The sequence below is a fragment of the Balaenoptera acutorostrata genome, chromosome 8, assembly GCF_949987535.1.
Source record: "Balaenoptera acutorostrata chromosome 8, mBalAcu1.1, whole genome shotgun sequence".
NCBI classification, from domain to species: domain Eukaryota; kingdom Metazoa; phylum Chordata; class Mammalia; order Artiodactyla; family Balaenopteridae; genus Balaenoptera; species Balaenoptera acutorostrata.
This window is the reverse complement of record NC_080071.1, coordinates 810,484-825,066: the sequence shown is the minus strand read 5'-3', so window position 1 is coordinate 825,066 and position 14,583 is coordinate 810,484. Positions and strand designations below refer to the sequence as shown.

The 14,583-nt window shown below is 38.3% G+C and overlaps 1 protein-coding gene across 1 annotated transcript in view; it reads right to left on the bottom strand.

Moving 5' to 3' along the window:
- THSD7B (thrombospondin type 1 domain containing 7B) overlaps positions 1–14,583 on the bottom strand; it is a 1,122,472-nt gene that overhangs the window by 494,780 nt on the left and 613,109 nt on the right. Inside the window, exon 8 of the mRNA XM_057551976.1 lies at positions 3,185–3,340. Within this exon, the coding sequence (XP_057407959.1) occupies positions 3,185–3,340 (156 nt within the window). The remainder of the gene's footprint in view (positions 1–3,184; positions 3,341–14,583) is intronic.

Genomic DNA, 14,583 nt, shown 5'->3' with positions numbered 1-14,583 from the left:
GCTTGTATATTTTGGAGATTAATCCTTTGTTAGTTGCTTCATTTGCAAATATTTTCTCCCATTCTGAGGGTTGTCTTTTTGTCTTGTTTATGGTTTCCCTTGCTGTGCAAAAGCTATTAAGTTTCATTAGGTCCCATTTGTTTATTTTTGTTTTTATTTCCATTTCTCTAGGAGGTGGGTCAAAGAGGATCTTGCTGTAATTTATGTCATAGAGTGTTCTGCCTATGTTTTCCTCTAAGAGTTTTATAATGTCTGGCCTTACATTTAGGTCTTTAATGCATTTTGAGTTTATTTTTGTGAATGGTGTTAGGGATACATCTTTACATGTAGCTGTCCAGTTTTCCCAGCACCATTTTGTGAAGAGGCTGTCTTTTCCCCCTTGTATATTCATGCCTCCTTTATCAAAGATAAGGTGACCTTATGTGTGTGGGTTTATCTCTGGGCTTTCTATCCTGTTCCATTGATCTATATTTCTGTTTTTGTGCCACTACCATACTGTCTTGATTACTGTAGCTTGGTAGTATAGTCTGAAGTCAGGGAGTCTGATTACTCCAGCTCCGTTTTTCTTTCTCAAGATTGCTTTGGCTATTCGGGCTATTTGTCTTTTGTGTTTCCACACAAATTGTGAAATGTTTTGTTCTAGTTCTGGGAAAAATGCCATTGCTAGTTTGATAGGGATTGCATTGAATCTGTAGATTGCTTTGGGTAGTATAGTCAGTTTCACAATGTTGATTCTTCTAATCCAAGAACATGGTATATCTCTCCATCTGTTGGTATCATCTTTAATTTCTTTCATCAGTGTCTTATAGTTTTCTGCATACAGGTCTTTTGTCTCCCTAGGTAGGTTTATTCCTAGGTATTTTATTCTTTTTGTTGCAATGGTAAATGGGAGTGTTTCCTTAATTTCTGTTTCAGAACTTTCATCATTAGTGTATAGGAATGCAAGAGATTTCTGTGCATTAATTTTGTATCCTGCTACTTTACCAAATTCATTGATTAGCTCTAGTAGTTTTCTGGGAGCATCTTTAGGAGTCTCTATGTATAGTATCATGTCATCTGCAAACAGAGACAGCTTTACTTCTTCTTTTCTGATTTGGATTCCTTTTGTTTCTTTTTCTTCTCTCATTGCTGTGGCTAAAACTTCCACAACTATGTTGAATAATAGTGGTGAGAGTGGGCAACCTTGTCTTGTTCCTGATCTTAGAGGAAATGGTTTCAGTTTTTCACCATTGAGAAAGATGTTGGATGTGTGTTTGTCATATATGGCCTTTATTATGTTGAGGTAGGCTCCCTCAATGCCTACTTTCTGGAGGGTTTTTATCATAAATGGGTGTTGAATTTTGTTGAAAGCTTTTTCTGCATCTTTTGAGATTATCATAAGGTTTTTATCCTTCAGTTTGTTAATATGGTGTATCACATTGATTGATTTGCATATATCGAAGTATCCTTGCATTCCTGGGATAAACCCCAGTTGATCATGGTGTATGATCCTTTTAATGTGCTGTTGGATTCTGTTTGCTAGTATTTTGTTGAGGATTTTTGCACCTATGTTCATCAGTGATATTGGCCTATAGTTTTCTTTCTTTGTGACATCTTTGTCTGGTTTTGGTATCAGGGTGATGGCAGCCTTGTAGAATGAGTTTGGGAGTGTTCCTCCCTCTGCTATATTTTGGAAGAGTTTGAGAAGGATAGGTGTTAGCTCTTCTCTAAATGTTTGATAGAATTCACCTGTGAAGCCATCTGGTCCTGGGCTTTTGTTTGTTGAAAGATTTTTAATCACAGTTTCAATTTCAGTGCTTGTGATTGGTCTGTTTATATTTTCTATTTCTTCCTGGTTCAGTCTCAGAAGGTTGTGCTTTTCTAAGAATTTGTCCATTTCTTCCAGGTTTTCCATTTTATTGGCATATAGTTGCTTATAGTAAACTCTAATGATCCTTTGTATTTCTGCAGTGTCAGTAGTTACTTCTCCTTTTTCATTTCAAATTCTATTGATATGAGTCTTCTCTCTTTTCTTCTTGATGAGTCTGGCTAATGGTTTATCAATTTTGTTTATTTTCTCTAAGAACCAGCTTTTAGTTTTATTGATCTTAGCTATGGTTTCCTTCATTTCTTTTTCATTTATTTCTGATCTGATTTTTATGATTTCTTTCCTTCTCCTAACTTTGGGGTTTTTTTGGTTTTTCCTTCTCTAATTGCTTTAGGTGTAAGGTTAGGTTGTTTATTTGAGATTTTTCTTGTTTCTTAAGGTAGGATTGTATTGCTATAAACTTCCCTCTTAGAACAGCTTTTGCTGCATCCCATAGGTTTTGGGCCATCGTGTTTTCATTGCCATTTGTTTCCAGGTATTTTTTGATTTCCTCTTTGATTTGTTCAGTGATCTCTTGGTTATTTAGTAGTGTATTATTTAGCCTCCATGTATTTGTATTTTTTACAGTTTTTTTTCCTGTAATTGATATCTAGTGTCATAGTGTTACAAATTTAAACAAGCACACAAAGGTTGAAGATTTTGCTTCAAGCCTGAGGACAACATCAAAAGAAAACAACACACATAAATGCCCCTCATGAAAATTTGAACTATAACATCAAATTCAGCATGTGATTCAGCCTTTGGGAATCTGAAAATAATAAATAGATATGCAAGACTGTTGTTTCTTGATATGATTACAGAAATCATATCTAATTTCTACAGTATAACCATTACATATTAAAAAATCATTAATTTATGGTTAGCAGATATTTGCTCCAGTCCAAAATGTCCAAAAGACATTTGGTGCATGGCAAAAGATTCTTGAAATTTGGTCCTAATCAAATCATGTGGCATGGGACAAATATGCTCATGGATGTTTTGGACAGGTCCAAATATGAAGGATGTTTTGGTGTGGAACAAATGTCTTATGGACATTTTGGTCAGGACCAAGTATCTTGCGGGGTTAAATTATACCATTTTTCAGTAATAGTCACTTCACCAGCTACGAGCCTAATTGGAAGGTCAACCAAGGTAGGATTCTGTGTCCATAGAAATGTCTCCAATGCTTCCTTAATAACTGAATGCTGGCAGACTTGAGCTGGTTATCTACATTTTACAAACAAATATTGTCCTAAGCAGACTTAAGGGGCTATTTAGCGACCAGAATACATAGTGTGCACTGGAAGGAAATGAAGCACACACAAACAAAGCACTCACCTTTTCTTCCCTGAGGATCGTGGCAGTTTTCATGGATGCACAAGCCCCAGGCTGACCAGGAAGATACTATACAGTCTGTAGAGCAAGGGATATTGCAGAGCTGAGAAGCTGAAGGGGCAGGTCCCAAACATAATGTCTTTTCCACGGGTCTAGACACTGCATGGATGGAAAAAAAAAATGGCCCGAGTCACATTCTCTGAACATCCCTAGAATTTTTCCCATCTTTATTTGTGTGCCTGCCTTGCTCACATCAGCTTTATGGTTAAACAGATTATATGCAAACAAAATATCAACACTCTTCCAATATGTACTACTTAGCTCCACATTATTAGCATCTGGGGTGAGGAAAGGCAAGAAAAGACAGTGACAAAGGGCATGCATTTGAGTTTCCTGTTTGACAGAGTATTCCCTGGGAATCCAAGAGAGGACTGGAAACCTAGATACAAATTATCTAGAGTTATGAAGTTTAAAAAAATTAAGTGGCTTTGTGAAGTTCCAAGATGAGTCTATCTCGACTATACAAATGACTGGCTTGTTGTGGAAAATTCAAAATTGAACCCTGAGGTGGGGTGTTTAGCATAACCAATCTACTGCTATTACTCTCCTGAGGGGTGGACCTCTCAAAGACACGGAGGAAGAATGGTTTTTAGAAGAAGAAGAAAAATCAGGATCTGCGGTGGCAGAATTGGCCCCTGGAAGTCAGTTTCATTAGAAAGCCTACCCAGAGGCACAAGGAATGTCTGCGGAGCCACAGGAAATGCCAACTAGGAACCTTCCAGCTCTTCCTGGTATGCACCTGCACCCGGAGAATGCCCAGAACTGGGTCAAGGCAGGAGGCAGTAATCATCTGTCCATCAGTGGTGCTCATCAAGTGTCCTCTCTATGCAGACCCATGCTGAGAATCATGAAAATACACAGATGAAGAAGAAGATGGGCTCCTGATTCTCATGGAGATTATAACATAATAGGAGCTAGGATAGCAATACCCCAAAATGACCCAATAAAAGAACAGCCAAGTGCCTGACTACACTTGCACAGAGTGATCCCACACTAAGCGGGTTTGGGAGCAATTCAGAGTTTGTGAGCCAATGGTTTAAGATCAGACGGTTTTATCTTACGGGTTGCCTTGTACTATGGTCGACATATTTCCTATATGTCACTTCCATCCGTTAAGCAGATCAGAAGTGCTTCAAAGATGGAGACTGGTATGAGACAATAGGGCGGTAAATCACCCCATCTACTTTGCTTCCTCTTTACATAAGATGTGAATTAAATCAGATACAGATCGAAATAGATCATGGCTGTGACCAGCAGAACTCTGAATGTAAACCAAAGCAAGAGCAAAATGAAAAAAATACTGTCATGAAGATGTTTTAACCATCGGGGAAAGAAGTGGAGCGGCTTGAGGTGTTTATGAGGGTGAATGGGAAAAACAAAAGGTTGCAAAGGAAAATGATAATACTGGTTTGTTTGCAACTAATTCTTTTACAGTTTACCAAAAGGATTTGACCTGACTTAAAATAAAAGACAGGAACAAAGCAAGATTGCTAACGTAAATGTCAAAGCTTGCAAGCCATGTGGAAGAGACAGGCAAGGGAAGAGAGAGCAGATATTGGGGGAAAGTAAAGGGGTTTCCTGGAAAGGCTGAGGAGAGGTGATGATCAGAGATTGTGCTGAAGATAACAACAGCTGGGTGGGGAGGTTGGAGTGACCAGGACTGTGGATGTACATGTGACACTGATGGACCACGGGTAAAGAAGAAACTGTGAGATGGGGTGGGGGGGTTTGCAATTCCTTCCCCAGGAGTGAGTAAAAGACCCACAAGCAGCCATTCACTGAGTACATCATGCATTCATTTCAAAACCACTGAGTACCCATTTAAATCAGGCCCTATTGGATGGTGTCTGCTTTCAAGGAACTCTCAGTCGAGAAGGGTAAGTCAAGTAGCATTTTAACAAGATTGATGGAAAGAGATGCTTTAGAGCATTGTGTAAGTAGAAAGCTGCACAGCCAGAGGTCTTAAGGCAGAAGTGTGTTTCGGTCCAGGCCCATGCTTAGTTAGCATGTGTTCTCACAAACTCAAACTTTAGTTCCAAAAACAAAACCTATGTAATGATGGAAAAGGAAGTGGGGGCATGTAAACTGATTACTCCAGCTGTTTAATAAACATTTATAGTGCATGCCAGGCACTGTCTATAAACATCAATTCATTTATCATGCATAACTTTGAGATATATACTATTATTATTCCTACTTTAAAATGGGGAAACTGAGACACAGTTTACTCACTTGCTCACATTCCCAATTAGCAAGCAGTGGAGCCAGGATTTGGAACAAGGTGGTCTGGATCCAGAATCTGTGCTGTGAACCACTGCTCTATGTGGCCTCATCATCAGTCATTCAACCTACATTGTTAAGTACTTACCATGAGTTAACACTGTGTTAGGTTCTGGAGCTAGATTAGTAGTGAAACAGACAAGGTCACTTGTCCTCATGGAGCCTCTTTTTCAATGTGAGTTGGTACTAAGCATTCATGAGTCCATGAGCCTCAACAATAAGACTAGAAAGCCATTATTGCTGCTTCTCTTTCCTTTGCCATGGCTGTGTCCCTGCAACACCAGACAGAACTTAAGTGTCTGATGATCAATGCTGAGAAGGTACCCCAAACGTCTCAGCTCCAAGACCCAGCAGACACTTGCTGCCACAATCTCTGAACTTGAGGTTGGACCCTGCAGTTGAAACTGGTCAATCCACCAGCGCAATACCTAGGCTCACAGCAGGTCTGAACTAAATCTCGTTAGAAGCGCCAGAATGGCTTAACTGTCCAGAAGGCAGTTAAGCCTTAGGGTTGGTAGTGCAGTTGGAAAGAGACTGGGGAACTTGTCCTGAAGCTGCATTTGTCAAGGACAATGTTTTTACAGATATTATGTTTATTTGGTTTATTTTTGGAGAGCTGTTGATGACTATTGGGAGGTGAGGGGTTAAGTCCCCTAAGGTCCCCTTTGATAAATACTTAACTGTCAATCAATTGACTGTTGGACATTAGGGCTAATGGTACTAAGATATGAAATTAGGGAGAGACATGGTGTGCTGGTGAGGAATGGGGGGATTTCCCTGGAGGCTACAAAGCGACATAATTGGAGGCCCAGGGGTGGAAGTGAGGCCATTTGTCAGAGCACTCATGCCTCTTCAGCACCTGCTGCTTTGAAAGACAGTAGATCTTAATCCATGTCAATAAATTCTTCCAGTCTCAGGGACATGTCTAAGATACTTCATTTAGGCATTGAATCAATGGGCTTGGGTCAACTTTTCTCTATTTCAGCCCTCTGGGATACATTTGTTCTAGAAATAAATCATGAGTAAGTCATGAAGCACTTACCAGCTTCAGACCACTTAGGTAGTCAACTCCCCAAGAAAAGTGAACACAGGATATCACTATGCCTATTGACTCTTAGAGCTAGAAGGGGAGCTTTAGAGCTAATTTAGTTTAATTCACCAATTTTACTGAAAAACTGAACTCCAAAGACCTTAGGTGGTTTCTCCAAGTTTACTCAGCCAGTCCAAGGCAGAGCAAGACCTGAGCCTTGTCCTTGGTGGCTGACTCACCTCCACCTGTTCCTCTTGGTTTTCCTTCCATGGAATGAAGGCATCAGACAGAACAGATGAGGTCATTCGTACCAAGCATATTTTGTTTATGAATCACAGTGACCACAATGGAGGCAACTAGTGACATGACAGATCCAAGACATTCATGAAGGTTGCAGGCTGTTTAACCCTTTAAACAAAATCCAAATTCCTCTCCTACTTTATTGTCACTTCAATACTTCTTCAAGCTCCATCCCACACCTCCCTGACGAAGCAGGAGGTAGTGAGACCAAAATGTGCTCCACTTTAAACAACTGTTCTTTTATTTGGAGCTGCTCATGATGTAATAAAATTATCCTGGGAGGTGGGCAGGGTAGGGGAGCATACCTGAACCACCTCAAATTGGATGTTCTGGGTAGTTTACTCTCTACTGAGCCCTCAATTCTTCTTGACCAAACTCCAGCCATGATGTTTGTGGGAAGAGGAGCTGCTTTTCTAGTCACATGAAATCCTTTCTCTATATATACTGACTGAAACAACTTTATTTCTATTTGCTAATAACTGTCTGCTCTAATGCAATGGATCCCTGCTGCAATCAGTGTACCTATTCAGTGAAGGTCTATGCTGGTCCAACTTTCTCCAGCTGCCTTAGACCATGTCACCTTGACACCTTCTGCCATTCCTGTGTTGACCAATTGCCTGACTAGGTAAGCAATTACCCAAGGTTTTCTAGGCTATTTAGGTTTTGTAGGCTGCAGTGTTAGTCCCTATAAAGACCTCTCATGGCCACAAAGTGTTAAAGAGACAAAGTAACTTTTAACTCAGATCAACTGAGATCACTACATAGCAGTAGCTTTCTAAAGCTAGGGAATATATTACAGTCTGATAAGTGATTGTACATATGCAGTAGTCATTAATGCTTTGAACATTTCAGTGCCTAACCTGGAATTTTTCATTTGCAATAAGAAATTATTAAATTGACCTGCCTTACAAGAAATGTGCAAGTCTGCTACTAATGATTGCAAAGTCACCTTAAATAATGAATTACTCCATGAACAGAATGCTAATTAACAAAGGGGGTGGGAATATGCTGGAGTTGATATATTTAATGTTAAAGAAAAAACTGTTCTTAATTCTAGAAATGTGCATAGTTCATGATTTTCCTTAAGCACAAAGTGATTTTAGATGAACATACAAATTCAATCGAAATCATTTGTAATTAAGAAGAAAAATGCCTGTTGTGATCATTAGCATGTGACCACCACTGTAAAGAAAAATGAGTGCCTTCACATTTCCTTCTTTGAAACTAAATTAAGCTCTGATCCAAACTAATTTGAATCAACACAGAAATAAGTTGACAAAGATTCAATAAGAGTATATTACCCCCCCACTCCTACTGCTGGCCATTTTGTAAGATCTAAATTTCAATGCCATTTAATGCCTCAAAAAGAAAGTAAATGGAAATTGCATCATCATCATCATTAGTTAATTATAATCAATAACTAGGTACCCTCTGTATTTTATTTTAAAAATGAGTTATGTTTGCTTAGAGTAAAAAATGTTATCACAGGAGCCAATGGCATTTTCTTATTTTTTAATATGTCTATTATCAGATGAAACATCAAATGAGTTTTTAAAAATTTAGCAAGTGTATCAGGTAATTCTGCCATGGCATAATGGAACTCAGCTTTCCCTCAGAACAGAAAGAAAGATCTTGATCATGGGCAAGAAATTAGTCAAACATATTGATTTTTTTCCAGTACTTTCAGGGAGGTAGAGATGAAAAGAAATAAAGGTGATGCTACTTCCTGGGAACTCTTAAAACCTGGATGATTTTGTCTGCTTTCTATCTTAGGGGTACGTGAGTACCCCTGCATTCTATCTTCAGTTGATTTTACATAAGATACTTGATTTGCAGAAAGGCATCAGCCTTCACAAAGAACTTAGACCAAAAAGTTATATTCACTTCAATTTTCCAAATCAAACGCAGGCCCTGTCAAACCCAAAGGGAATTCTCACTCAAAACTCAGAACCCCCTCGTTCCACAGGGTGTCCAGGAAATCATAATATAAACAGCATTTGCTCAGAGTTAATTCAAAAATAATGAAAGAGCCTACTTACGTAAAAATGCTGCTTTCTAAATGGTTTTTGAGAAACAGTATTGCCTCTGACATGTTCATTTAGGGAGCATACTGACTTGGCAGAAATTCAATCCACCTAACTGCTAAAATAAATAGGCTTCTACAAACGGAAGGAGTCAAACAGTTGAAGGGAAAGATAAATAATATTACAGTTTCAACCAGAAAGCTATTTTCCTTCAAGAAGCTTCATGTATTATTTCAAATGCCTTTTGCCACTGGGATTTGCAAAATAATGCATCATTCTTTTAACTTAGTGGTTAGAATAAAAGCAAATATGTCTTCTAGCACTTACAGGCAGCTTAAAGAATTAAATCACATCTCATCCTATTATATCTAATAAAGCTTAATTTTAGCCATATTGTGACTCTCTTGGCACAGTACTGTGCAATACAGTTTGGCAGAGGATGTGTATGTATGTACCATAAATATAATATCTAAAAATAATTATTTCTAATTGCAGGAATTATGTGAAATTTGGCCACATGTCAAAAAATTTTCCAAATTTCATCCATTTCACATAGTGAATTAGAAAATACCTACCAACTAGTGATTTTCCTAATGCTACAGAGTAACAACATGATAAGTAAAGATGGAAAACAATATTCAGAATAAAAATGGACAAAATAAATGAAGTATGTGTTCAGTTTTAGAAAGTAATTAGATCAATATCCAACAATTACAAAATTAGGGGAGAAACACAGTAGCCTTCAGCCCTATATTCATATATTTCTTTATGATATATTCTCTCCTCTGTTCCTCTTTTTTTTTTTTTTTTTTAAAGGATTTTTCTTATTTATTTATTTATTTATTTATTTATTTTTGGCTGTGTTGGGTCTTCGGTTCGTGCGAGGGCTTTCTCCAGTTGCGGCAAGCGGGGGCCACTCTTCATCGCGGTGCGGGGACCGCTCTTCATCGCGGTGCGCGGGCCTTTCTCTATCGCAGCCCCTCCCGTCACGGGGCACAGGCTCCAGACGCGCAGGCTCAGCAATTGTGGCTCACGGGCCCAGCTGCTCCGTGGCATGTGGGATCTTCCCAGACCAGGGCTCGAACCCGTGTCCCCTGCATTAGCAGGCAGATTCTCAACCACTGCGCCACCAGGGAAGCCCTTCCTCTTTTTTTAATTAATTTTATTGGAGTATATTTGATTTAGAATGTCATGTTAGTTTCTGCTATACAGCAAAGTGAATCAGTTAAACACACACACATATATATCTTCACTCTTTTATAGATTCTTTTCCCATATAGTCATTACAGAGTACTGAGTAGAGTTCCCTGTGCTATACAGTAGGTTCTTATTAGTTATCTATTTTATATATAGTAGTGTGTACATGTCAATCCCAATCTCCCAGTTTATCCCTCCCCCCACCCTTTCCCCCTTGGTAACCATAAGTTTGCTTTCTACATCTGTGATTCTGTTTCTGTTTTGAAAATAAGTTCATTTGTACCATTTTTTTAGATTCCACATATAAGTGATATCATATGATATTTGTCTTTCTCTGACTTACTTCACTCAGTATGACAATCACTAGATCCATCCATGTCGCTCCAAATGGCATTATTTTATTCTTTTTTTATGGCTAATATTCCATTGTATATACGTACCACATCTTCTTTTGAGAATTTCTTTCTGATCGTTTCTCAGACTATTTAATTAGGAAAATGAATAAGTGAACACTATGTCCTCTTCTGAAAAATTCTTAAAGAGAAATAAAATGAAAAAAATAGGTTTAAAAATATCAGTATTAAAGGCCAAACCTCAGGAAAGGTAGGTGTTTTAGAGGAAAATGAGGAGCAAGGTGGATGTTTTTGATGTGATTCTGAAAGATACTTAAAATGATTACTAAAGGTTTGATGGAGAGAATGAAACTAAATTATAATGACTATTTTCATCTTAAAATTTAAGATTAGAGGGACTTCCCTGGTGGCGCAGTGGTTAAGAATCTGCCTGCCAATGCAGGGGACACAGGTTCGAGCCCTGGTCCGGGAAGATCCCATATGCCGGGGAGCAACTAAGCCCATGCGCCACAACTACAGAGCCTGTCCTCTAGAGCCCGTGAGCCACAACTATTGAGCCCACGTGCCACAACTACTGAAGCCTGCGCACCTAGAGCCCATGCTCCACAACAAGAGAAGCCACAGCAAAGAGAAGCCTGTGCACCACAACACAGAGTAGCCCCCACTCACTGCAACTAGAGACAGCCTGCGTGCAGCAACGAAGACCCAATGCAGCCAAAAATAAAATAAAAATAAATAAATACATTTATAAAAAATAAAATTTAAGATTAAAGTCATGCTTAAGTTATTACAATGAGTTCACAATAAGCAGCCCACCCCTAGATTTTCTTAAAGAGCAAAGGATGACCAAAGAAGCCATTAAGGCAGCTTGGAACTTGGAGAAGGAGGGCTGTAAAGCTCACCCTCCACTGGGTACACATAGCGTCACTAGCCCAGTTCTTTTTCCTTATCAACCATATCCAACCCATCAACTGAGGAAAAACAGAGGTGACCGTAAAACGTCCCTAAGTCCATTGGGCAAGAATGGGAAAGAAAAAGGATATTTTAAAAATACAAAAAAAAAAAAACCCCAAAAAACAACGTGGTTGAAATAGGAATGTGTCAGAGAGCAGGGACAGGGAACAGGAAGATCTGGTAAGAAAGGTCAGAAGGTGGCAAAAGAAAGCAGACCTAGATCTCCCGGACTTCAGTACCAGTCACAGGATGCCCTGTTACTCCATCGGCAAGAAAGGCCTTCATCTGATTTAGAAGGTCTGATTTAGGTGGATATAGAAGGTGGATGTTTCAACCCGGGAATAACTCAATGGAAATTTTAAATAATGGTAACAAGAAGGGGAAATCCATGTTCTCTGAGGTGACACAGTCCTCCAAGAACATCACAAACTCCAAAGTGTAAAGCCATTCCTAAGGAGCCATAAAACAAAAGGGGAATTATGTGATTATTTTAGAGACCCAAGAAAGAACTATTGCTCTCTAAAACAAATATGCTCACCATCTTGTTTTTAAAGGAAGGTAAAGAAAAGGGCTCACTGAACCTGATAGCCTTGTTAGCATACACTGCTTTAAATTTGCAAATTGTTTTAGACTGAACAAGTTAATCTGACTTCAAAGGAAGGCTCATGGGATTCACCAGGTTCTTAAGTAGTGAAAGGAATGAGACACCGCCTAAAACATTTTTAAATGCAGAATAGTTCATTCTTTTGTATGAGAAATTGTATTATACATTTTTAGAAGTAACACATAAATTACAAACCAAAACCCCTGCATTGCAAAACTGGATGAAAGTTCTTTTCCTCCCAGGCCTATTCATACATTACAAGTCCTACTTTCTATAGCTCTTCACTATGTCAAGGCCAATATTATAAAGTAGTAGCTTCCCACTTGGATAAACCAGTGGGGTCTAAGGTAGACCCAACTCAGAAGAACTGGGTCAGGATTGGGAAGGGGGTAGCAGAGAGTACAGTTAAGGACTTATATCTTCGAAAATCTTTATGATTAGCAGGTCAGGGAGTCAATGTTCTGAATAATTTATGGAGTATGATTTTGAAAAGCCAATTGGCCAAATATCAATACTATCATTAAAATCCATTAAACTGAAAGTCTACCACTACCTGTGTAAATTGGGCAAATTGTTTAGCAATTGATCTTCTGTAAAATAAAGAGACTATCCAATGCTTCTCACCTTTGTTATGTTATCTCCTCCTCAAGGAGCATTTGAAAACATTTTTTCCCTTGTTTTCCCTTTTTCCCCTATAACATTTTCACACCACAAATATACTGTGTGTAATAAGTTTTATATACATACACTTTATATGTAAAAAGTGTAAGATTTTTTTCACCCCAAGAACCTTTTTTTGTCCCCTTGGGGGCAATATCATCCCCTTTGGGAAGGCATGGACTAGAGCACATATTGACCTTAAGTTTGTAGACTAAGCAGTCTACAAGTATATTCTGGTTCAATTAGCAAAATATTCTATGAGACAAGTACTACTAGTATCTCCAGTTTCCAGTGAGACAATTGAAATTTTAAACTTCTGCCCCAGCTTCTATAATTAGCAAAAGCAGAGGCAGGACCTGAACACAGCCAGTGTGATTCTGGTTTTCCCTTTTCTTCACCATGTTAGACTCTTCCAGCTCAAGGCTCTGAAATTCTTGAATTCAGTGCACATTTTCATGGCTGTAGGTTGGAATCTATCTTTTTAATTTGACTACAGTGCTTCTCAATACCTGTGTTTTGCTTGAAGTTGTAATCTACATGCTGATTTTTTTTTTTTTTGCAATAATCAGGAGATAATACATTAACTAATACAATATGCTATTCTCTGGTAGAATTCTGATGCATACAGAGAATACAGACATTTAAAACAGCTGAAATGCCATAGAATTTTACAAATTTTGTCTTTTGTTTAGACAGTAGTCAAGTTATTAAAAAGCTGTCTTGAGAAGTTGCATACTCCAATTTTTTGCACATTTAAATATATCATCAGAGCAAAACAGGTTATAATATCAAAAAGACAGTGATTTATGTTTTAAAATATTACAGTTGCTTTCTATGAAGTCTTAATTTGAGAGAAAAAGCAACAAAAATAATGAGATAACAATTATTTAATTTAAAAACACAGTTAGATGATTTTATATTAAAAGCAGTATGGATGTACTCATGGGTTATTTAAATACAAATAACATTAATTCTGAAAGTGTTCCTACGTATTTTTAAAAGGGAGGGTGAAATGAATTTTCCAAAGTAATATAGATTTTTTTATATCATAAAATGAGATACAGCTGCACGCAACAATTTTTTTTTTTTAATGTTTGTATATCTTAATTGAGGCTCTCTAACAAATACTGTTTTGTTCAATCTGGTGAAGTTCAAAGGTAAGACATGTTTATCATGACTATTTTTTTTGGTGGAGGGGACCCTGAAAGAACAGTAAGCACGGTTGCTCAGAAAAGCTTCAGACCTTTGGCAGCTAGAGATCTTTAAAGTAGAATAGGCAACTTGACACGAAAGTCAGCCTTCTGGAGCTTCCTATGCAGCATTACAGAGAATAATGAGTCACCTCAACTGAGGACAAAAGTGTTACCCATCCAGAATCATCTTGCATCCATTCTGGCCAAACAGAATCCAAACAGGACACAGACTCCTAACACTACCATTCCTGCTCTCCAACATATTTCTTATCGTGAGAACAAAGACAGGACCACATCTACCAGGCCACCAGACAATAACCAACTTTGTCCTCTCTACTTAACACTGACTGTCAAGTGCAGCAACAGATTCCACAAGAATAGCCATTCTATCTGACCTGCTCACCACTGTAACTCTAGCCCCTCCAACACTGACAAGCAGATAGTTGGCGTGCAACAAATTTTGAATAAATATACCAATGAATGAATGTGGTTATATGAATTTCAATTCTAACCCAGATACTAAATAAAAAGGAATTAGTAACAAATATTTGATGAACATCTGAAAGAGTATGAAGGTACCCAAAGAATCCTGATTTACAGGGTTCTATATAGGGTTATACAGGTTGAGTCAACCAAGGGGTCAAGTAGGAGCTGAAATCCAGCCTGTGTTCCTCCTGCCAAACTACACTCTGTGGTTTATGCCCAGACGGTATCTCTTTCTAATACTTCTACCCAGAGGGGGAGACT